General features: G+C 42.5%; 1 protein-coding gene across 1 annotated transcript in view; it reads left to right on the top strand.

The window, feature by feature from the left end:
- AXDND1 (axonemal dynein light chain domain containing 1) overlaps positions 1–25,432 on the top strand; it is a 532,992-nt gene that overhangs the window by 280,545 nt on the left and 227,015 nt on the right. Inside the window, exon 15 of the mRNA XM_078643748.1 lies at positions 4,535–4,610. Coding sequence (XP_078499874.1) covers positions 4,535–4,610 — 76 coding nt within the window. The remainder of the gene's footprint in view (positions 1–4,534; positions 4,611–25,432) is intronic.

The raw sequence follows: 25,432 nt of genomic DNA, 5'->3' as shown, positions 1-25,432 counted from the left end.
ACCACCACCATCCAACTTACCACCGAAATTAGCAAAATTCCATGCATGGCAGTAACATCATCATCCTCAATAAGAGTGACTATAGAAAAGAAGCAAATCGTCAGCTTGTCAACAAAAAATGTTACATGAAACTGACAAACAATACTACATCACAGTACAAAAATGAGCAGCAAACAAAATTAATGCAATGGATGGAATCAAATTTAATTGATCTTTATGAACAGAAATATATCCGGTCAAACCAACAATATACTTCTTGCCTAAGATTCATTAAACCAGAAAAACCCTCCAGGCCGACCAATAACCTCTGCAAAAGGATCACTACTAGAACCAGTGCCAAATTATGTTGATTTCTTCATTGAGGCTTTCGTCGGAGATCTCAGTTCGCACCTTAAAGACAAGGGTGGTCTCCTGCAGCATTGACAAGAAATTCCAGGGCAGCCAACATACAAACTCATCACTCTGGATTTAATATTAATCTATACGAGCGTAGAAAATGAAATAGGAATAACGGCCGGTGATTATTTCCGAAAAAGGAGAAATATACCATTTTATAACCACAACCAAATGCTATTGGAAATGATTAGAATGCATCTAACTAACATCTTTCTGTTCAATACAGACGTATACATACAAACAATAGAGACTGCAATGGGATTTTCTTTTTCTACAAGCTATGCGAAATGAACAATGGGCTGGTGGGAACAAGAAAATGACAGATATGTGAACAAAACGGTTATGTGGCTGCGTTTTGTAGATCAGTTTATAATTTGGGATGGCAGCACAAAGGATTTCGACAAATATCACCACATCCTCAACAACACGGCAAACCTAAAATTCACTTATGAACTAAGTGACTCCAGAGTTACATTCCTAGACATATGAATCTATATCGAAGATAATATGAATCAAACAAATCTACATCGAAAAATAACTGCTACAGACACAGTCTTGCATACCGAGCGCTTCTATTTACCCAGTCTGAAATGGAGAATCCCCTACTGGGAATTCCTGAGACTAAAAATAAACTGTTCTCAGGAAAAAAGAACTGAAGAGATGTAGCTTTGAGACTAAAAGGCGATTTCATGCAAGAAAAAACCTATCAATACAGGCCTTGCCAAGGCAAAAACAGTTAACAGATCACAAATTCTTTAAGGAAGACACAAAGTAACAGACACAGGAACAATAAGACTAATCGCCACCTTCGCTGCAGAGGCAAATCATTTTTGTCAAGTTCTGAGAAAACACTCAAATTAGACCGAGCGGTCTTCAACATTGTTGGCTATCACTCGAACATCACCTTCAGGAGGGCAAAGAACTTAAGGGACAAACTTGTGCACAGTCATTTTAAATTGACAAAAGCAAATTGGATGAAACCTCCAAGATTCTGGAAATGTAAACAATGCAAAGCTTGTAGAATCACAATTAATACACACGACTTCACCACAGCAAACAAACAAAAGTAAAAGATTAAGCAAAATATCACATGTAAAAGTAAATATGACATCTACGTAATAGAGTGCCCATTTGGGCTAAGCCATAGCAGCAGCACAATTTGCAAAATAAGAAAACAAATCCTGGAGCATGTGAGAGCCACAACTAATAAAGATAGAAGCAATGCAGTGGCCAAATAATTGGAACAGTATTAACAAAGTGAATGGTCTCAATTGATATTCTATGCCATTGATCAAATAGGAAAATCTGAACGAGGGTGGGGAACAGAGAAGGTAATCTGAGACCGAAAGAGTCACACGCTACATCATGTTGTTGCCTACATTAACCTCAAATGCGCTGAATCAAGATGAGGAACTATATGTCCACCTGTAGGAACACGATATTCACTGACAACAATAAATAGAAAACAGCACGTCCAAAATTTACAAGTCCAAAGGACAAAATCACATAACATTAGAGTCAACAGAAATACAATTATTTTATGAACCCACCAGAGGGACAGAAAAAAATCAAAAAAGCAAAGTATGGAAATGCTGGGAATAAGGCAAATACATACAAAATAAAACCTGAGGGCTTGTAACACAAGTTACGATCACCCACTAAAAGGTAAAACCACCAGAGGGTTATAAAACATCACAGTAAACAAATTCAAAATGTAAATGATGAGATGATGATTATGTACCCAAGGGGCTAAGTAACATAAAACATGACTACCCACTGCAAGAACAACCCACCAGAGGGTTGTGAAGTCCCATAACAAGTGTTAAAATAAAGGATGAAGAACTGCAAAAAGCAATGTAGAATCAAGCACAGATCTGACTATCAAAAATAATCATAATAAAAATATTACATGCGATCAGAATGTGTTAAAATCACCTTATAAAATAAAAATTAAAGACAGTGCTTTATTACGATGTTGGGCAGACGTGCATTGCGGAATTGGGACCGACCGACCTCCGGTTCAGCAGTCCCGACCGCAGCATTACAATGCGACCAGCCGTAGCACAAGCTCCCATAGATAAATGGGAGAATCTGTTCATCCCTGCACCGCGTGGCAGGCACCTCATGGTCAGAGTGTCAGGTCCACTAGTAAGTAGTCAATCCTGCTTAACCCATTAGGTCCAGCAAAAGTCCACCTCTGTCTGAGATAGTTAATGTATTTCAATATTAAGCTGTTTGTATGATTGTTTTATGGTCTGTTTTTAACTGTTGATTTACCTGACATTTACCACAAACATTAACAACGTGTATTTGTAAAGCGCACGTTCACCTTGAAGGGTATCTTGGCACTAAATAACAGATGTTTATTGTTACTCACTTTATCGACCTCATAAGGCAGAAAGGCTAAGTGGACCCGCAGGGATTTGAACCTGTGACCATCAGGTCACACACAGGCCCCTACAGTGGATTAATTAGTCCACTAAGCCACCAGACCCTGCAGCAAACACAAATGCATGTTGTTTCCCATACTTATACTCTTTATATTCATTTCTTGCAGATTTTTATTGCACAAACTTGGTTCAAGGGTATTGGGACTCTTAACATGAGCATCAGAGAGCAGTACACGTAGTCCGATTATTTGTTTTAAAATTATACATCATGCCTTTAGAAATTACAAACTGCCCTGATTTGATATTGTGGCCACATTTTCCTCTTGAAAGGGACCTTTAATCGTCCCCTTCCCCAATTTTGGCCATGAGGCATGAGAAAAAATCAGAAATCGATGTATTTTTGTATTTCTGGTTTTTCTGTGGCCAGTAATGCTGCCAAATATATTGGTGGAGGCCAAGTCATGCCTATTTTAACTGCCCCCTATCACATGATCCTCTAGGTCATCCCTGATGCCTAGTGGAAGCGCCAGTTATTGCATTATTATGTAGATTTGTAAAGCGCACTGCTACCCAAAGAAGGGCTTCCTAGTGCTACGCTACAGTTGAGATACCCAGAAGCACAACAGGGGTTACTCCCAACGGAAGAGTTAAAACAACCAGGTTTTAAGCATCTTGTGGAAGACTGAAAGCAAGCATCAGGCCCTCATGTCGGGGGTAGAGAATCCTACAACTTTGGGCCTAAAAAGAAAAAAGGCCGTCCTCCTTGCATCCCACTGCAATCGCCTAGCTCTTTGCAGGACAGCAGTGTGTCGCTGGAAAACTGAGAAAGTCCAAAGCCCCGCCCCCCCATACACACACACGCACACAAACACACACACACACTCACTCACTCTCTCCCTAAGTATATATTTATCTATTTCATCACTTTAGTATGATTTGTGCATGCTCCGGTGCGCCATGCGCACCACATAAAGCAGATTTGCACATGGCACTATAAGGGCTAGTTCTTGGCCCTGCCAAGTTCTGTAAATTGGTGTGCTAGACCATCTAGTTTACTGCTTGGTAGAATTATTTCAGAAGCCTGACTAAAGGTCAAATGCTTAGTAGAACCTTGATCTCTTTATATCCGATTGATAAGGGGGCTGTGACGTGGCCATGGGTCGGCTGACATTTAGTACCCTAGGGTATTCTGACCATGGCAAAAACTTTCTAGGAGTGGAGAGCGATAGATAGTGTTTTAAAGGTCAGTGTTTTTGTTTCCTCGTTGTATGGAATTGTGGGCATCAAATTGCCCTATACACAGCTCATTGCTGCCAATAATTTCCACGAAGAGCTGTCACCTTGCCCTTGGGGGTATGCAGCTGCATGACTGTGTAGATGTAATGACCAAATGCTTTCATTTTCATTCTTTGATTGTAAATTTGGGTCACCACAGAAAAACTAATGATAGAGTGGCAAATATATAAGGAAGCTTTGTTAGATATGGGTTATACAAATGTGCAAAAGAAGCTTAAGATATGGTTACTGTAGTAATATATATGCTGCAGAAAAATCCTGGTTCAGCATTGAGGTCTGGCTCTTTTCTATTCCAAATACCTGCCCCTTCCCTTCCTATCCTCTTATCTTTCTTTGCACCATCCATGTCACTTTACTCAGCCCTCCTCTCCCTCCAAACCTCCTATCTTCCTTTCTCCCCCCTTAGGAGACAATGATTTCTTAAATGTGTTCTCTCTCTGTTTCTGTACTAGTGGTGATGAAGGATTCCAAGGGGTCCCTTCCTCAGTGATGGACAATATTCTGCAAGACCTTAAGAACTGGGAGAAGGTAAGAGCAGCAGGTTTATTGCCTGCCAAACTCACTGACTGCTGGGCACACTACTTGCTGGACACATTAACAGTTGGAAAGACATCATTTGACTTTTTGGAGATGCTTCCCAGTTGTATCTCCGTTGCCTCAGCAGCACACTCAGCTAGCAATTGTATATCCTGGACAACAATGGAGTCCTGCGGTGGTATTGATGTGAGGTTAACAGATATATATGCAACAAAAAGGGGTGCCCCCCACAATTAACTTCCTAAATTAGGGAGTGTAACTATATGTGAATGAATTATTTAGGAAATGGATGTCCATGTGGACCTAAACATAACTGGACACACTAAAGAACCAGCAATAGTAGAGAACAATTTATTTAAAAAATATATGTTTTTATTTATAATTTTAGTTGTTAAAAGTTTTTTATGTATTTTCACAATTATATAAACACAAAAGTCAAAAATATACAATATTTGATCACGTTATGGCAACCTCTGTTTGTTTATAGACAGCCTATATAGCACGGATCCAAGTCCTATTTCAACAATATCATGTTTTGATATATGCATAAAGAATTTAGGTCTATGAATGAATATGTGTGCATGATTAGCCTTTCAAAGAATCTATAGGAACAACCTGTCTGATGGAATAGGTGTTATTTATTTATTTAATTGCACTTATCCCGTCGTCTGTCGACTTTCCCGTGCTCCCGCCCTGCCCCGCCTCAATGCACTTACCTGTGCCGGCCGCCACTGATGTTATCCAGCTCAGACCTGAAGTAAGTGCAGCACTATTCATGGCCAGCCACTGGTACTAACACTTCCCATAGAAAATAATAATTACATTGAAACCCCATAAGAAATAATGCGAACATAATTTACCTTATTTAAACTGGTTAATAAATATATTTTATTCAATGTTAAAAAATTGTCTGCAAATAAAAGAAGTATCTTATTTAAAATACTTTAAATTTAAAAATGAACATAACTAATTTTCATTAAAATATTTAAATTACCTACAATTAATGTTATCCTTTCACTTTTGATCATTTTCAATACATAATAAAAAATTGTTTTTACTTTAGGTGGGGATTTTTAAATTTATCTTCAGAAGTTATTTTCAAATTTACTATATTCAAAGTAATTACTTATTTATTTAAATTTAAGTTCTTAATGCTGTAACATTTTTATATTGTTCTACATTTAAAATAAATATTTAAAAATAATTAACATAAATAAAAAAAATGTTGTTTAATTAACTCTTAAACTTTCCCCTATATTTACCATAGGGAGTTCTCCGCTATTATTGCAGAGGTCTCGACCAAGAGTGCAGAATGTCAGATACTGTCTTACAGTCACTACTAGTTGAAAGTTAACAGTCGGTTGTGATGTTTTTACTGATTTCAACCACTTATTACAGAGAGTGGAGGCATGTAAATCTACCCTTTGAGTACTTTTACACCCATAAGTGGAGAGTCTCCAAAAGTAGGGTAACAGTAATTTACTTAATCTGTGTAGATTTATTTTGTGAATAGGCCCCAGAGTACTTGTCCCATCAAAAAAGGGATATAAAAATTGTACTTAAAAATTTTAAAAACATACATTCTTGCAAATACAAAAATGCAATTAAAGTGTGTAATGCAACAAGTTCGACCGATTTGTGAGAAATAGGGTGGTGCACATTCAAAAAAAGCTCTGTATGAGAAACATCCATATCATATATAATGGACAGTCTACTTCACAAGTAAAGGGAAAATTACATCTGTCATTTGTGGAATTTCCCAGTTACAGGGGTTGGAGTTTTTTACAGGACCAAAAAAAAGACAATTAGCTTCTATTCCAATGTTAGTCCTTGCTTGAAAGATATATTTCCATGTTTTCGGCACACCTTCCCAGCTTGTAATATTGATGTTTATGGACCGTGTCTACATTTCCAAGGGTCTCATCAGAATGCAGACTGACAAAAAAGTCAGACGCACAGCAAATCAATGTACTGGATATTTGGATATCAAATTAAGATACCCTGGTCACTTATCTACACACCAAACCCACAGATGGTACCAGTTAAATGCATTAATAGAAGTTCCATCTGACCAGTCTACGGTATAATCAACCTTATGGGAAATTCCTTTGTGAAAATGTGTAACTAAAGATTGCTTACTAACTTAGACAACCTTATTCAGTAATTTAAAGAATGGGGGGTGTTGGAAAGAAACCTTTTTTGTTATGTTATCTTGTTATGTTATTTTTACTTATACCGCGCACAGCTGCCCCAGCGAAGGGGCGTCCTGGCGGTTTGACAAGGCAAACACAACACAACACCGGAGGAAAAACAAACGGGCCACAGGAACAGCAAAAGGGCTAGACAAATAGGAAGGTCTTAATGGCGCGTCTAAACTGAAGAAGGTCGTCCATAGCCCGGATATGTGGAGGAAGAGAATTCCACCAATTTGCCGCTATCACTCGAAAAGAGCGGCCCCCAGCTCTACTCAGCCTGAAGCGCGAGACCACAGCCAGATTCTGACCCAAAGATCTGAGGGTTCGCGGGGGTACATACAGAGTAAGCAGATTCTCCAAAATTTGGGGCGAAGTACCCTTGAGGATTTTAAACGCAAGGCAAAGAACCTTGAATTTAATCCTCTGATTTACAGGGAGCCAGTGGAGAGAGTGTAAGGATTTAGAGACCAAGCACCGCCTAGGCAGACCTATCACCACTCTGGCTGCAGCATTTTGAACTCGCTGCAGCCGGGTAAGTTCTAACTGATTAATCCCAGCTAAAAGCGAGCTGGCGTAGTCCAGCCGGGACAACACTGATGCTTGAACCACCAGTTGTCTGGTGGAGGCATCAAAAAATTTAAGGATAGGTCTAAGTCCTCTGATAGTGCCATAGCAAGAGGCCGCCAACTTCTTGGTGTGACAAATAAAACTGAGGGTGTGGTCAAGCCAGACCCCAAGATTTTTTATCTCCGATGCTGGAGAGGGGGTCACACCTAATTCAGGAGGCCACCACTTGTCACCCCACAACCCCACCTGCTTGCCGACCACCATAACCTCAGTCTTCTTGGTGTTTAACTGGAGACAGTTGGAATTCATCCAGTTGGCCACTGCCCGTAAACCATCACGGAACCTAGGAGCCTCCACGTCTGAGTCCCCACTCAACGTGACCGCCAGCTGCGTGTCATCTGCGTATGACACCATCGTCAAGCCCCATTGCTTGACGACCGCAGCCAGCGGCCTCACGTAAAGATTAAAAAGAGTGGGACTCAACGATGAACCCTGTGGGACCCCCAGGTCCAGTGGATAGGATTTGGATTTACCGGGTGGAATCGCAACCTGGAATGACCTTTCCGTAAGAAAAGATTGAAACCAACATAGGGCAGTGCCCGTGACGCCCACTTCCTCAAGTCGCTGAAGCAAAATCCTGTGCGAGACCGTGTCGAACGCGGCACTGAGATCTAATAACAATAGTGCCGCCGTCCGACCCGCATCAAGCACAGAACGCAGATGTTCGACCATAGAAAGTAGGGCCGTCTCCGTGCTGTGGCCCGCACGGAACCCATTCTGGGTAGGGTCAAGAATGTTAGCCCTAGTGAGATGGTCTGCAAGAATGCCATTTACATGGGCCTCAACAACTTTCGTAGCCCAAGGGAGCAAGGAAATCTGGCGGTAGTTCTCAGGTTTAAGGGGGTCAAGGGTAGCCTTCTTCAGAATAGGCGTAACTACAGCCTGTTTCCACCTAATGGGAACTGCACCAGAGGAAAGTGATAAATTGATCAAAGAGAGCACCGGAGTGCGGCATAACAGCGACATATTCTTAAACTGAGTCGGTTTCAGCGGATCAACAGGAGATCCAGACTTAATTTTAAGGCTCAGGGAATCGAAGGCCTCCACCGATAGGGAGGGCAGGGTAGTAAGAGACTCACTACTTCCCGAGATGCAGCCTACCCGCTCTGTATTAAGATTTGGAGATCCTATCGAGAAGGTTCGATAGATGGCTTGAACTTTCTCGAGGAAAAAGGAGGCCAGACCCTCGCAATGGGAGTCCGAACATATGTCTGCCGCCATTGTCCTCTTAGCCATGAGATCCTTTAACACCTTAAAAATGAGTTTCGAGGGATTCAAGCTGTTCTGAAACTCTTGGGCATAAAAGGCTGCTTGTGTTCTACACACCGCCCTATGATAGATTTTAATTTTAGCAAGGTAGCAGGCCTTCAATTCGGGATCAAACGCTTTCCTCCAAAGACTCTCAGCCTGTCTACAGGCTCTTGTCAGAGACGCTAAGGCGCTGTCGTACCAAGGGCTGGGCTCTTTCAAACGGCACTTTGACCATACCAGGGGGGATCAAAGAATCTTTTCTACATAAAATAGACCAGATGGGTACTTTTTTTTCTCTTAAATCATTATTGTGTGCCAGTGGGCCCAACACATCTGGCAGTTTATCCTTACCTTGCTTTAGTGAACATTCTAAACTTTTTAAGATTATCTTCCTAATATAAACTAAAAAGTTATTTAACCTTAGGATCCAGATTAATTTTCCTCTAAATACTTCCTCCTGAATCTCATCATGAGAAATTTCTCTAAACGTAGATTTTTTCTCTTTTGTCTTTCTGTGCAATATATGTAATCACTTCCTCTAGAAACCTAGTATTGATCTACGCAGATGTTCACTCTGTCTGTCTATTAGATTACAGCAACTGTGCTTTGTAACAAATTCCTGTCAGGAGCGCTTCAACCCCGACTTGAGTCTTAACCTGCATGTTTTTTTGTGGACCCTATGAAAATGAAGCCTAATTGTAGCAAGATGTGGAAAATACTTCCTTCACCTCATTCCACTGACACATAACAGCTAGTAAACAGTCCATCAAAATGGAGACAGGATTTTAAAGTGGTCATGCCCCATGTCTGCCTCTGGACATGCAATCTACTGAGATGAGGCGCTCGCACCTCTGAAGCTTAGTTGCTCAAACCTCCATTCAGAGCTGCTCTCGAGTTCACTAAGACTCATACCTTGCACACTCAGACCTGCCTCTCACTATACAAAGTATTGTTTGAGAAGATATTTTAAAGCATTGTTTTTAAAAATGTATGTAATTAATCCTAACAGCCATTGAAAGACCTACCTCTTGCTACTCTACATGCTTATTGCTAACTTTTTAAAACAACCAACCTATTGCTTCAAAAGAGTGGAGGTGCTGCTACCTGATGTAGCCTCCACAAAATTCAAAATACTCTATACATTGTTCACGGAAAGCTCCAGCCAAAAGGAGTAACAATACTTATCTTCTCACGGAGCAGCAAATAAAGCATGAGGAATGTTGGGGTGCAGTTGCGGTGTAAGGGAGCAGAACAGTTCAATAATTATTCAAGTTTGGTTCGAAGGGTTTTTAAGTGCTACAGAGAAGAAGCCATCAAGGAGTTTTCGGCATAATGCTACCTTCTGTCTTGACATTAAATGCTTTTGGGGTTCATGAGAAACAACTACCTTACCAGGATCACACTGTGTGCCAGGGGTGAGTCAGGACTTGATTTATGAGTTTTGTCTCTTCTCTGATATATTTAGGTTGTGTGTGGGAATGTATTTTGGCATCATATTCATGAATGAACAGGAAACTATCTATTCCATCTCTGTTCTCAACTTAGTGCATCTCTTCTTTGTCTCCATCTATTCCTTCTGTTTTCAAAAGAGTGGTGTTGTTTTGTTTTTGTGTCCCCTAGGTGTCATAAAACAGATGTCAAACTGGATTTGTGCACTGCGTACCTGAATTATTGGGAGGCCCTGACTGAGCCAGAGTGGCACGCTTATCCTTATCTAAATTTAGTAAACAAAAACTTCATATGGCGGTTGCAACCTTATATGGATGAGATATCCCCTTGACCTGAGTTGCTTTCCACTGTTAAACAACAGGAAAGCGAGTCATGGTCCCATAGGGGATGATCTTGTATTTAGCAAATGCTTCATCAATCCTTTTCTTTCTTTTTTTCAAATTGCCATAAGCAGCGGTTGAGATTTACTGAGAGTACGTTTTATCCAGTGAGGACCTTCAGTGACCCATTGAGACACGCATACATGCAGAACTTAAAAGACCAGTGCATAAGAAAAGTATGATAGGTTTTGAAGTTACTTATCCCTGCCACTAATCTACATGAAGAAAACTGCTGTACTGTTGACTCAAGCTTTATCACCTAAAATCATGTTCCTGGGCAATTTCAACCTCTGGGTAGATATCAAGCAACAATCAAGCTTCTGAGGTTTATGGAACAGGTAGAGTGTTAGGCCCCCTAGATGAGCACTAACACCACCCATTCATCTTTATATTTCTTTCACATGCTGCCATAACAGCTCAGATGTAAAATGAAGATGCCAGATTATGGATGTCTCACTGGTTGATTACATTAATCACAAAATATCTGAACCTAACCACATAAGCTCAAATGTCTTGATCATAGCTAATCCAAACTTTCAAGGGTACTTCAGAAGTGTTTCAACAACCAGCTTTCACAAAGCTTCCGTCATCTTTGATCAGGCACTCTCATCAGTTTAAACTGATATGCCGTTTTTGTCCATCTCCAAACAACCATCTCTTGCACCCTCAACATAGTTCTGAGTCTTAAGCAGGTATGCAAAGCAGCTAGTAAGTTTAAAGCCTCAGACATCCGTCTATAGCCTTGACATGTCTTTGCAATAAGATACCACATTATTCCCATCACAGGCGAAAAAATTAATACAGAAGACGTGCTTCAAATTTGGCATTGTGAAGCTGGGCGACTATTATTCCCCAACGGACACGCTTTCGATCTGGAGGACGAGGCCCTTTTCCCTGATGCCACTTTCATGGACATATTCGTCCTTTCCTGAATCCGCTCTGCCTTGCGGGCTTCTTACCCGGACTTCCCATTGGAGCCCCCATCCTTCCTCCCACTTACCAAGGTGATTGACAGTGAACGTGGGGTACACATCGTACCCCAGCTCTATAAGACATGTGCCGCTATTGTACCGGTCAATGATGATAAGGTACGTAAAGCCTGGGAGGAAGATCTGGTTGGCCCGATTTCGGATGAGCAATGGGGCGCCTGCTGTGCGGTCACTAATAGGGTGTCCCTCAACAGCAGACACAAATTACTGCACTTCAAGTTCCTACGTCGAATGTACGTGACCCCAGCCAGACTCCACAGAATAGACCCACTCAGGACGCATTGCTGCACCAGGTGTAATGCTCCAGATGTGGACTTCGCCCACCTCGCTTGGACCTGTCCGAGCGTACATAGCTATTGGGTGGTCGTCCATGAGAAAATCAGTGAGATGGGTAAGGTTCCGATGGCCCCATTACCCGAGATTGCACTATTGGGATACGTCACTCAATTTCCACAGGCTACACACAGATTTGTTTCCATTAGTTTACTACTGGCCAAGCGGGAGGTGGTGATTCACTGGGGTGGCAGAAAGACTCCATTGGTAAAGGGATGGCTAAGGAGTATGGCGTCTTGCTCTACAAATAGTGACACCTATGCCACGACACTCCCACCCCTCCTCCAGGCCAAAAGACATATGTGGCCCCTTCAAAGCGTATATACAAGCCCTGCAGCTGACCCCCTCCGCATAGATAGATCATGGATAGTGCCCGCCGGAGTGGGCTAGGTTCTCATATTGGGCCTGACGCACTCCGTCCCGCGGCGAGCTCTTATTTATGACACTTCTAATATGACTTTTTTGATCTTGAGCTCGTTTTATTTTCAGATAAATATGTGATTTTGTGGATTGCATTGGATGTGTTGGGGGGTGGGAGCTTGTTGTGCTATCTCTGGGACAGCATCTGTATACCACAACATTGTCGATTGCTTCATGGGGAATGTATATTTATGCCTATGCTTTCTTGTCACGCTGTTTTTTTCGTGATTGTGCATTTGATCCCATTGCACTAATGCATATGTACTAAAAATGCTAAATAAAGTTTTTTTTTAAAAGATACCACATTATTAAGCTGAGCAGAGCAAAAATTAGAATCACAAACTCTTAATTACAGTAAGGAATAGTCTCCATTGCCTAAAATAATTAATAATCATTCCCATGCTAAAGAAGCCATCAGCCAGCATGCTGAAAACAACAAACCATACACCTATGTCAACTCTCCCCTTGATTAACAAATTCCTTAAGGGTAAAGTGATAACCTAGCTTAAAAAATGTATAGAATCAAACAATATGCTACGCAACAGGCCGTCAGGTTTTAGTCTAGGGCTAGGGATTGAAACCACAATTGCCAGTATCAGGGAAGGTTGCTTCTATGACTGTCAACCTGAAATCTTAATCCTAACCAGTTGATGATACAGAAGGCCTTTAAAACACTGTGTGCATACCTGCAAAATTGAGACGATATACCCAGACTAATCCCAATTATTGCACCAGTTATTCTTTAATATGGCAGATATTTCTCAGCATCACATACAGTTCTAAATATACCAAGACATATGTATCCATCTGGACAGCCCAGAAGAACAGTGCAAATAAATATCTACCTGCCTGAATCAAGTGAACCACTGCACAAAGGAGAGTTTCCAGTGTGTGAAAGGAGAAAAGACCAAAATCCTCAGAGGGAGCAACCTCACGGATACCAGCCACCATTCAATTGGTCAGAGGAATTAGAAGCCCCTCCATTCCCAATTCAAGCATTAACATTCTCCAAGAATGGTTCAATGCACAACTTTCTTTTGATCTCTACATTACATCTGTGTTTAAAAACACCAGTGTCTCTCTTATGTTACTGCTTAGGCTCCTCCCACTGCTCTGTTATATTACCTTGATCTGACCAAAGACCATTCTAAGATGGATCACTAAATATAGAGATCCTGAAACTCAAGAGACTGCAAAACCAAGTGGCCAGTCTCGCTCTTAACCTAAAGAAATCAAACCATACCATTGCAGATCTCGGAGACCATCACTAGCTGCTGGTTGCTCAAAGAATAACGTTCAAACTACTCTGCACCATTTTTGGAATTTATATTGGCCACAGCCCAAAATACTTACAGACATTCTCTCTAAACTACTCTAGCAGCTAAAACCTGGGGTCCAGCACTGGCCAAATTTAACCTTGGGACTCACGGTTGTCGGGTGTGCGTACCAGGTGGTTGCTAGCATAACTTCAGACTTCATTGTGCCCAGTTCCTAGAAGGCAACCAAACCTGGCAGCTTTCAAGAAAACAATTGAACTCGCCTCTTCAGGGAGTCATTGGCACCATTCCCAAGGTCAGTGGGACCTTTACAAAGGTAAAGTACCAATCTGAGTGTGTCTCAGAGTGTGTCTCATCACCTGTGAGGTCTGGTAAAATCCACATGTAAACACCTATCTCCTGGATTCTTAGATCTTCCAGCATTTGGGATGGGGACTGGCTACCTCAAGAACTGCATTCCACTTTTTTTCATCAGCGCCATGAAGTGGCAGCCATAAGCCAGTATTTTACTAAACAATTACTTAAACAGATGGGAAACTGTACATTTAGTATTAACTAGTTAATTTTAAAGAGCAAGGTAACACTAAAGAAAGTAAGGAACTTGACCCAGGTACAAAGAAGCATATTACAGTTTTATTTGAGCTCATATAATTAAAATAAACAGATTTGTCACAGGAAGCACAAGTATTGGGTGAGCATTGTCTAACACACATTGACCATGTGGACTGGTGCCATTAGCGATACGGCATGTCGAACATTGTTGCGGAGCTATGCGCACACTGATTTGCCAAACTTTACATCGGTGAGAAGCAGGCATGACTCAGACAGGAGGAAGACCAGCTGAAGTTGTGTGTCTTCTGAAGTGCAGAGAGAAGTAGAATAATTCTTTGGAGCCAGGGTAATGGCCCAGCTCTACTCTGCACAGTATTTAAATCACACCATCCGAGCCCAAGGAGTAGATGGAAGGCCAGTATTAGTACATTTGTTTCTCTAGTCCGGTACTATAACAAAGAGGTAAAGTGCTCTACCATACCATTGGAAAAACTAGTGTGCAGCTCAATCCAAAACTAGACACTCTGCTGCTCCCTTTGTTTATATAGACCAAGCTCTAGCTGAAATCAGAAGGGTAGCAGAAAACACTTAAAAAGGCAGTGTGCGCGCCGCGGACGATACAGACTATTCACCTGGCGTGGGAATGTCCTGTGGTGAGCCAATTCTGGTCAGCGGTGGTGGACAAGGTGTGAGAGGTCACAGGCCTTACGTTAAGGGAGGAACCATTGCAGTATTTACTAGCCCACGTACGTAAGCCTAAAAAACGGAAGCTACCCTATAAATTGCTGCAATTGATGCTAGTATTAGCCAGACATAGGGTAGCCATAACATGGATGGTATATAACCAAAGGAAGGAGGAAGAAGCCGAGATCCATTCGGCTTTCTATCAAAGGTAAGTAATTAGAGTGAGAATGGATCACTTGTACCTTTATTACCAGGGCCAGCTTAAAAACCCTCCCAGTAGTGAGCAGTGATGGTAGAAAAATAGTGAGTTAAAATTGCTTCCCTTTCCTTCGCAAAGAAGCTTTATTCGGTAGGAGAGGAGGCAAGGTTAAATAATTAGGACCCCGACCCTTTTGGGCGAGATCAAGGCTGAAACATGTTGACCTTTCACATGGACAGAGGACCAGTAACATTTCTGTAAGCGCACCGCCCTCATTTTTTAACCTTGCCTCCTCTCCTACCGAATAAAGCTTCTTTGGGAAGAAATGGGAAGCAATTTTAACTCACTACTTTTCTAGCATCACTGATCACTACTACTATCACCAGTTGGTCTACCTCCAGGTGGAGGAAAGCACATTGTCAAAAAAGAACCAATGATGATGCTTTCACGTTCTAAGAGAAGCAGAGAATCAAGATATACCGCTTTACCACTCCTGTACGTGAATACGGGTTTTTAACTGACGACTCTCATGCGCCCCAAGGATCAGGGAGGGTTAGCGGTCCCAGACTTTGAGCTCTATTATCTGGCGGCGCAGCTTCAATTCTTTACGCAGGAAGTGGCAAGAGTGTACCGGGGGCCGGAACACGAGAGGGACGCGGGCACCCCCCGCCATGTGCTGGCTTATGTAGCCCTCCAGCAGAAATTATTACTGAGTGGACTGACCCAGGAGGAAAAGACGCTGAGGTTATGTTGGAATCGCATGCAAAAGCGTGCAGGCCCTGGTCACCCATATGCCCCAGAGATACCGTTGGGGATGTTGACGGCACTTCCACATGGGGGGGACTGGTCGAACCTCCAACTGTGGGAAGAGGCGGGACTTCAGATGGTGGGGGACTTATACTCAGACGGGGTGCTGATGGAGTTCCGTACTCTGCAGGAACGCTATGATCTTCCACGGGGTGACTACTTGGTACATGCAGCGGTGGTGCGGGCGCTTCAAGCACATTGGGGAGAGGGACTGATGGAACCTGAGACGTCACTGGCATGCCAATATACGATGATGTCAGCAGGAACGAGGAAAGCGGTTACATGTCTTTACTCCAGAATGCATACAGAAAACATACCACCACTAACACGTCTCAAAACACAATGGGAAGAGGACTTGCAGAGGGAAATCCCAGACACCACATGGTCCCAACTGCTTCAGCGAGCAAGGAAAAGCACCAGAAACGCCCGTTTCCAATTAATACACCTCTATATCCTACACAGGGCCTACCTCACTCCGAATAAGATAGCGAGATATTTTGGCGCAGTTGATGCAGCATGCCCCAGATGCACGCTAGTTGGCGCTGACTTGCAACACATGCTTAGGAACTGCCCGCGCATCCAGGAGTACTGGGAGGGAGTTGGGGACGCCCTAAATGAGGTCACGGATAGAGCACTGCACTATGATAGCGCGGTCGTCCTCCTACATTGGTTCCCACACACGCGCAAAACGAAGCTGTCGAGTAAATTTATTGACATGGGCCTTATGATCGCAAAGAGGGAGCTCACTAGGGGTTGGAAATCAAAGACAGCTCCAACACACCAAAAGTGGCTGAACGAATTTCTGAAATGGGCAGCGGCAGAAAGCACACTCAGATACCAATTGGCCCGGCGGACGGCAAATGAAAAGGCTCAGGAAGCGGCGTTAGCATGGGAAACCCTAGTCCAGGCGCTCAGGGATAGTATGGAGTTGAGTGACGAGGAGGAGGGAGTAGCACTACAGGAGGCCCCGAGGGAAGAGATATCAGGCCCTGCACTGACACCTGACACAAGCACCTAAGTATTGTTTCCACAATCCTAATCACACAGATTTGCCCGAGATTCTACACTGGACACGTAGGCTCAGACCCCAGGGGGACGGGGAGGAAGGGGAGGGGGGAAGGAGGATAAGTTGAACTGTTTATTTGAATGGAGAGAGATTATACACAACTGTAGAGCGGGGGGACACGGTAGGCGTTGACAAAATAAAAGCGGAGAATATTGTAAAGATGAGCTATTTCTACATGAACCAACTGCACCATGCTACATGATTGACCGCCACCCAACCTCCGGGATGTGGGTCCAAAGGCTGTGTATACAAACGATATTCGGACAGTGACTGCAGTTGTACTGGGGTTCATGATGGTGTGTATACTGTATAATTGACATTATCTCTGCAATAAAAATTGTTTTACAAAAAAAAAGAATACGGGTTTTTAAGCTGGTCAACAAACCTGACCCTGGTAATACAGGTACAAATGATTCATTCTCCCTCTGATTATGTAACATGGATTGGGCAGAGGAGCCCGGAGTTGTCGGTGTGGCTCAAAAATATTAGAGAGTGGGCATTGACTGAGGAGTCGCACATGAAGTTTACGCACAAGTTACAATCAGACCTAATGGAGTGGAGGGAATTGTAATATCACTCTTAAAATTAACCAAGACTTCAAGGACAATAAACAGGAAGTCAGACGGAACTGACGGAATGTTTCTTTCGATACTATGGGCCCACTTCTTCTTAACTCCCCATTGACACCTACAGACGATCCTAACAAAGATGCTGAAAGTTTCACTCAGTGGATTACCTCAGCCTTAGATACTATTGCCCCCATGAAGACTACTAAGTCTGCCAGACAAACACCGTCAGCGCCTTGGTTTACGCAGCAGCTTCAAAATGAAAAAAGTAAATGTAAGCGACTCGAACGATCATGGTGAAAAAAACTATAGCACTGAAGCCAAAATTAACTATAGAATAGCAGTGAAGCGTTTTCACAAATTAAAATATATAGCCATAAAAGACTATATGGCTGCAAAACTAAACACCGCCAGAAACTCCTCCAGAGAAGTTTTTAAAATTTTTCAAAACTTCATGAGACCCGAATCCATGAAAAGTAACATCACGCCCTCAGAGAGCCTCTGTGAAAATATATCTAGTTTTTTCCAGGAAAAAATTGAGGGCATCTATTCCTCTTTTACTGTGAAGGAGACCTTGTCACATTCCCTCCCCCTCACCCAGCCACATGGTCGGCCTTTGACCTTATTAGCTGTGACACATCACTGAAACTCCTACAACAAATTAAATCGGGCTCTCCCCTAGATCCTCTCCCTGCCAAACAATTCAGAGAACTGGCCCATCTTCTCAACCCTACACTAAACAGGCTTTGGAATGCCTCGTTGGAGACTGGCATCTATCCAGATATATGGAAAACCTCCCTTATACAACCCATTTTAAAAAAAGAAAACGCAGACTCCTCCATTTAAAAAAATTTCAGGCCCATATCCCTTCTGCCTGCCCCAGCCAAGATCCTTGAAAAGGAGGTACAAAAGAAATTATCAAATTTCCTGGAAACCAATAAACTATTGCATGACACCCAGTCCGGTTTCAGAGCTGGTTACAGCACTGAAACAGCACTCTTGGAAGTAACTGAAATCATCCGAGAATCCGTGGACAAGGGCTGCTGTTCTATGCTGGTGCTGCTCGATTTGTCAGCAGCGTTTGACACGGTGGCCCACAAGACTCTGCTTAATAGACTTAACCAGTTAGGAATTACTGGAACAGTACTTGCGTGGTTTCAATCCTTCCTTGAAGGACTTGTCCAAAGAGTCAGACTACAACCATACATCTCTTCCCCGCGGCGGTTGATATGTGGAGTCCCCCAGGGCTCGGCTCTTAGCCCCACCTTGTTTAATGTTTATCTTGCTCCCTTAGCCTCACTCATTGAACAGCATGAGGTGGGTGTCATCTCATACGCTGATAACACTCAGTTGATGTTCTCCTTTACAGACCATTCTGAGAAGCGTTCTCTAAATTCAAACGCTGTCTTACAGACATTTCCACTTGGATGACCACCAACTGTTTACATCTCAATACTGACAAGACTGAAGTCCTTTTTTTTAATCAACCCACCCCTCCCAGATCCGATCTCTGGTGGCCTTCGGTACTTGACCCCCTCCCCCTTGTCCAGTCTCCTCTGCTAGAAACTTGGGTTTCAAGATTGACAATACTCTATCTTGTAAATCTCAAATTGGTCTTGTCTCCTCCATTTACTTCCTGAAACGCAAAGCACTGCGCAAAATTTCTCCATCTTCTACCCATTGAATGAAGGAAAACAATTGTACATGCCTTGGTTACATCACAACTGGACTATGCCAATAGTCTATATCTGGGCCTGCCCGACTACTTGTATAGGAAGCTGCAAATTGTCCAGAGTGCAGCAGCAAGGCTTATAAAAAACATTCCACTCAGGCATCATATTTCTTCCCACTTACGCAGCCTTCATTGGCTGCCAGTAAAAAGGGGCACAGAATTTAAAGCTCTTACCATTGCCTACAGAGCAATAAAAGGCAACGGCCCCCTATATTTGAGAAAACACATCTACATATCCCGCCAGACAAGAAACCTTAGATCCAACCATCTGGAACTTCTCTTCACACCGCGCTTCTCTAAAGCCAGAATAGGTGGACGTTCCTTTGTAGTTAAAACTACCACCCTCTGGAACTCCCTACCCCTTCAAATCAGAAAAGCGCCCTCGGAACTTAGTTTCCGTAAGCTAATAAAAATATGGCTATTTAACCTTCACTAGCTCTCTAGATAACTGCCCTTCTCCTGTCTCCGCATAGCGCCGGGACACCCCCATCGGGGGTAGCCGTGCGCTCTATAAGATACTTTAATAATAATACAGGGCTCTCAGCATGAGGGAGTGGGTCCGAGCAAAGTGGCTCAGAGAGTGGTGGGGATGAGACTGACCGGGAGGATCAATAAGAAAGTGAAAGATGGGGAGAATAAATGTTATAAGTGCATGCCCTATGGATATCTGTCCTAATCTTATCACTGTGGACTCCAATTGATCTTATATCGCTCCCAACACTGCAATTCAATTCTCAAGAGGCTGATAATGTACCGTATGCTGTAACGTTGTTGTTTTGTTATCATGAAAAAATGAAAAAAAAGTTTATTAAAACAAATATATTTTAAAAAAGGCAGTATGCTGTAGGTTCTGTTGCACTAGGACCTTCGTATCAAGTTCTTATAGTGCTGCTGGAAGCCATCTTGGATGCTGTTAGGCCATTCACAATCCACTGTTTCCTCTCTAAGGGCCATATGTAGGTAAATCCCAAATACCGATTCGTAAATACCGATTTTTAACGAATATTACCGAGTCGGTAATTACAAAACAGAATTTGGGATATAGGTAAAAAAATCGGTAAACGTTACCGAATCTGTAAAATTCGGTAAAGAAATACTGAATACCCAATACCGATCGGTAAATACCGAATCGGAAATTCAAAAAGAGAAAAAATTAAGGAATCAGCCAATCCGGTGGAACCACCCCTCCTCCCAACCAGGAAGTGGCCACACCCATGCAGGTGCACTCAATCTGAAGCTGCTGGAGAGGCTGGGAGAGCAGAGCAGAGTCCTTGACCCCTTGGGAAACTTCTACTCCTGGAAAACTGCAAAATGGCAAGCAAAGATACTGACAGGGAAGGTGGAGAGAGAAAGAGGAAGGTAAAATTCATCACCATGGAGCTGCAGGTCCTTGTGGAGGAGGTAGTCAAGGAACACCACACGTTGTTTGGGAAGCAGTCCCTGCAGGTGGCAGAATCTGCCTAAAGGAAGATTTGGCTGGCAATACAGACCAAGGTAAATGTAATTGGAGTGACCCCACGGGACATTACCTGAAAAAGAGGTGGTATGACCTCCGGAGCGTGACTAAGTGAAAGATGGCTGAGCTCCACAAACAAGCAAACCTGACAGGAGGAGGGAGGAACAGGGCACCTGCCCTGACTCAGCCTGAGGAGCTAGTGGAGTCCACAATTGAACCAGACAGCATCTGTGGGATTGGGGATGCTGACAGTTCAGCTCGAGCTGCCACCAGAAAAGGTAAGAAGCATGCACAGCAATCACCCCCACACCTTCCCCTTCCCTTTCCCCTTCCCCAATGTGGTAGTGTCAACCAGTCCTAGGATGCTTGATTCCGGTCCAGGGAAGACATGGCTTGGCAGTTCGGGCTGGACTGTTCCCATGAGGCACAGGGTCAAGGCTGATTTGCATATGGCCATGTCTGAACTGGGTGGTGTGGTGAGCAAAAAAACGATGGATTTAGGCCCAGATCTCTGTACTGGGGTGAATGTATGACATTGTTCTGCATTCTGTCCATCAACTGTTGTTTTTGCATTTGTCACCCCGAATGGCATGGGTATGCTCAGACGTGAGTCCTGTGCTCTCCACACCACTGAAGTCAAGCTATCCTGGCTGAAGACAGCTGATAGCCAGAAACCAGTCCTAGGATGCTTGATTCCGGTCCAGGGAAGACATGGCTTGGCAGTTCGGGCTGGACTGTTCCCATGAGGTACAGGGTCAAGGCTGATTTGCATATGGCCATGTCTGAACTGGGTGGTGTGGTGTGCAAAAAAACAATGGATTTAGGCCCAGATCTCGGTACTGGGGTGAATGTATGACCTTGTGCTGCATTCTGTCCATCAACTGTTGTTTTCCCATCGATACAGCCTATGACGTGCGGGAACTGTGCCATCTGGTAAAAGTCTGTCTTGGTTTTCTGCCTGTGTGTTTGGGAAGCTTATGTAGTGGTGCATTCTCTGCATCATGGCATCCAGGAACTTTCTAAAGAAACGGGACAGGCAACTCTGAGACACCCTGCCTACCGCAGCTATCACCCCCTGGTAACTGCCAGATGCAAGGAGATGTAGGCTTCAGAGCACCTGCACATGTGGTGGTATGGCATGCGCCCTTGGGGTTGGGTGCTCCAGGAGTGGGTGCAGGTCCCTTATCAAGTCCAGGATGGTGTGGGGGTGTAGCCTGTACCTTTCATGGACCTCTGCCTCAGTAAGTTGGAAGAGTGTGATCCGCTGTCTGTAGACTTGCTCCTCCCGTCTCCAGATCCCCTCTCCTGCTGCCTGTAGCCGTAGCCGCATTGCAATCACGTAGAAAGCCGCCATAGTGATCACACAGTTGCATTTTGGGATTGCCTATATACCATGTGGCTGATTACCACCTGCTTCCAGTTAGTGTTAATTACTGACTCTTAAATACCGAATTTCAGGAAATTCTGTATTTCAGATTTTACCTACATATCTGTTCTCGTTTTTACCGTTTCTTATTTACCGAATCGGTAAATAAGAATTCGGTAAATACCGATTCGGAATTTTATAATTCGGTAATGATGAATCGGTATTTAGTGATTCAAAATTACAGAATCCTTATTTTTGGCCTCCTACATCTCAAAGGCCTAAATACCGGTCGGTAACGGCTAATTTACCAAATTTCAGCCATTACCGACCAGTATTTAGCTACCTACATATGACCCCAAGTTATCAAAGCTGAAAGAAAGCAGCAGGACACCCAGGGCCTTATTTAGAGTGTGGTGGACTAGGTATCCTGTCAAAAACCTATCAGATGTCCTGTCACGATAATCAAAGTGCATAATAACCAGTGGCACTCTAAATATGCTGAAGAGGCCTTTGCCATATTTTGATGGTGTACCCCGTCTGGCAAACTCTAAATAAGACCCATAATACACTATAATTGTATATCAGAAATTGGGTGTTTGTAAGAATGGACAAAACAATTATAAACCACCCACTACTGTGGACTAAAGATAGTCTGCCTATCTAGACTTTCAGTTTTGTATTCTACTTCTGCCTCCAATGCCAGAAAAATGTGCAGTGATGATCCTGGATCCCAGAACTGGTCAATCTGAACTGCCATTCAGCTCTACTAGGCTTTTCACATAATCTTATCAGAAGGAACGGAATTATTGTCACGGGAAGGTGAGAACATGTAACAATCAAATCTGACATTGCTAAGCTTAGCGACCAGGCACTCACAGTCTTATACTGACAATGCAAGACCCTTGCACAAGCCTGTATGGCAATCTGAATAAATCAGGAGTCAGTTCTTGACAGAAAATATATCTTCAAACATTAGATTAGCCTGCACAAATATAACAGGGTAAAACAAATTGTTCTTCATTCTTACAAAATAAGGCTAATATATGCAACTTTCTTGAGGGTTTACAGAGAAAATACAACCCAATTTGGCAAACACCTCCTTGAGAGGAGCTGGTTATGATACTGGCTGTGCTCATGGGAGGGCCCCGGGGATGTTTACATATATGTGCAGCTAAAGCCTGACTTTTCTGGAAAGTTGACTTTTTGGAGCGCTTACTTCCCTCAGAAGATTTAGTGAAATTGTACTTTAATTCAAATCTTTATGGCGTGAATAATTAAAATCATACAATGGGAAATCATCGATTACACTGCAATATTAAAAACAAGACTTCAATTCCGAGGACTACATAAAACCATAAGCAGACAAATAACTTGCTCTGGGGGAAAAAAGAATACATAATGTGGGCAAGGTTTTCATTCCCTGCATCTCCAAGTGGGTTTTTGTGCGGAGAGGTAGCTCAGTGGTAGAGCGATGCTTTGCACGTGGGCAAGGTTAATTCCTCCATATTGCAAGTCTTCAAGTCATATCTTAATATAAAGGGGGCAAATTACACTTAAAAAAATCATGAGTTATGTGCAAATTCTCCTGTGCAAATTAGATTTCTATACTAGCCATTTTAAAACTACCAAGTTTACTACACTCAAGTCTCTGGATTCTAACTCTTTTTTTGTTAAAATCAGAAATTTTGTAAAGTTTGCATTCATGATTATATCCGTTGGCTTAAACCAGACTACCAGAGCTTGTCTACGTGATCGTACTCCTCGACTATTAAAATAGTTTTTTTTAATATCTCCGTCTTTCTTCCTTTATCACTGTGCATATACAAACCAAATGGATAATGTTTTCTTCCCATTGGTTGCACAGTCTGTAGGGGATCGACACAACCATGGCATTGCGTGCGTTGATCCTGGAAGATAGCCAAATCTCCCTTTAATAAATATATATTTTTTAATTGTGCAGTCCAAGGTGTTTCTAGGTAGGGCTGGGATTTGAGGATTTTATACTCATTCAAAATCATTCAACCATGTGCTCGCTTAGTAAATAGCTTATCTTTCAGAAGTGACAGACGTTTTATTATTCTGTTAATTGTCTTTTGAAAGGATCATGATGTTGTAGTCCTTTCCCAAATCTCATGTGCCAATAACTCCTTCAGTGCTATTTGTAGATATTTCCAAAATTGTGAACTTTGTTTCAGCTGTATTTCTTGCCAGAGTAAGCAACTCATTGGATTAGAAGTATTAGTTTTTATTCGTTTCCATACCTTTATATATTGTCCCATCCTTGCAACTTGCTGATTGCATATCCCAAATTCTAATCTAATTTGTGCAGGTGATGCGAAATTTGACTTGTTACTGTTTGCCATTCTCATACAATGAGCCTTCCAATCTATACTCGTTTTTTGCTTTAAGGTGTTGTGACACTTCTAGCAATCAAACAAAATCATCACCCATTTTCCTTCCAAATCCAGCTTCAGATATGTGCCCTATGGGGGACATACTATCATCCTACTCTCTGGATAGAACCTGGCTCTCAAGAAGATGAAACAGCTAAAGCCTGCTTTATCACCCCAGTAGAATAATTAGACAAATCCTTGGTCCTCGTTAAATGACAGTTAATAAGCCGTAGATGTCTATGGCTGTCTATAAATATATAATCACGTTGTAGCAATCGCAAATCAAAGTATTCACTGTGGGTTCTTTCCTACATCAAACACTGTTGTTGAATCACAGATTACTTCTTCTCTATGTTCTGCTTTTCAGAGTATCACCTCTAGGTGATACAAGCCATACTGGAATTTGCTAGTACATTGGATTGCACATTTCACTTGTATGCTGTTCGGAGGATGTATCATATCTGCCTTCACATTTTAGGTTCAATACTGTTTGGTGATCTATTCAAAGTACGTGTTTCTAATAGAAATATTTGGCTGTAGAACCTTTGATATTTACTGTAGTGTAGGCACATAGAACAGAATCACATGCACCCTGTGGAACCTTTGCTTTGTTTTTTGGGAAATATGTTTGTGTTATTGCTCGACAAAGGAAACCTGGACAGCTTACAGATGTTCATGTTTGTGAAACCTGAGGTTGATGCTAGTCATAAATAGGGGTCCAATTTAGAGTTTGGCAAATAGTGACAGAGTACCCTCTCCACCAAACTCTTGGACTGCCCTCCTGATTTTGAGTTAGGCAGAACCCCAGGTTTACTCCAATGGAGTTAAATTTACTCTGTTTACCTAAACCTTTTTTCAATGGCCCATCGGAATATGGCAGACGGGACCTCAAAACTCTTAATCAGGCCCTAAGTTCTTTCATTGTTCTAGGATCCTCCACCTAAGGCCTATTTTCCAATGCCAAATCTGGAAACCATTTCTACACTAAATGATATGTTATTTAAATCAAAAATTGAGAATTGTTTTGGTGATTATAATGAGCGTTGTTGCGCAAATTTACTAATATTTTAC

The sequence above is a fragment of the Lissotriton helveticus genome, chromosome 1_1, assembly GCF_964261635.1.
Source record: "Lissotriton helveticus chromosome 1_1, aLisHel1.1, whole genome shotgun sequence".
NCBI lineage: Eukaryota > Metazoa > Chordata > Amphibia > Caudata > Salamandridae > Lissotriton > Lissotriton helveticus.
The sequence above is the reverse complement of the archived record's forward strand: the minus strand, read 5'-3'. Positions and strand labels throughout refer to the sequence as shown.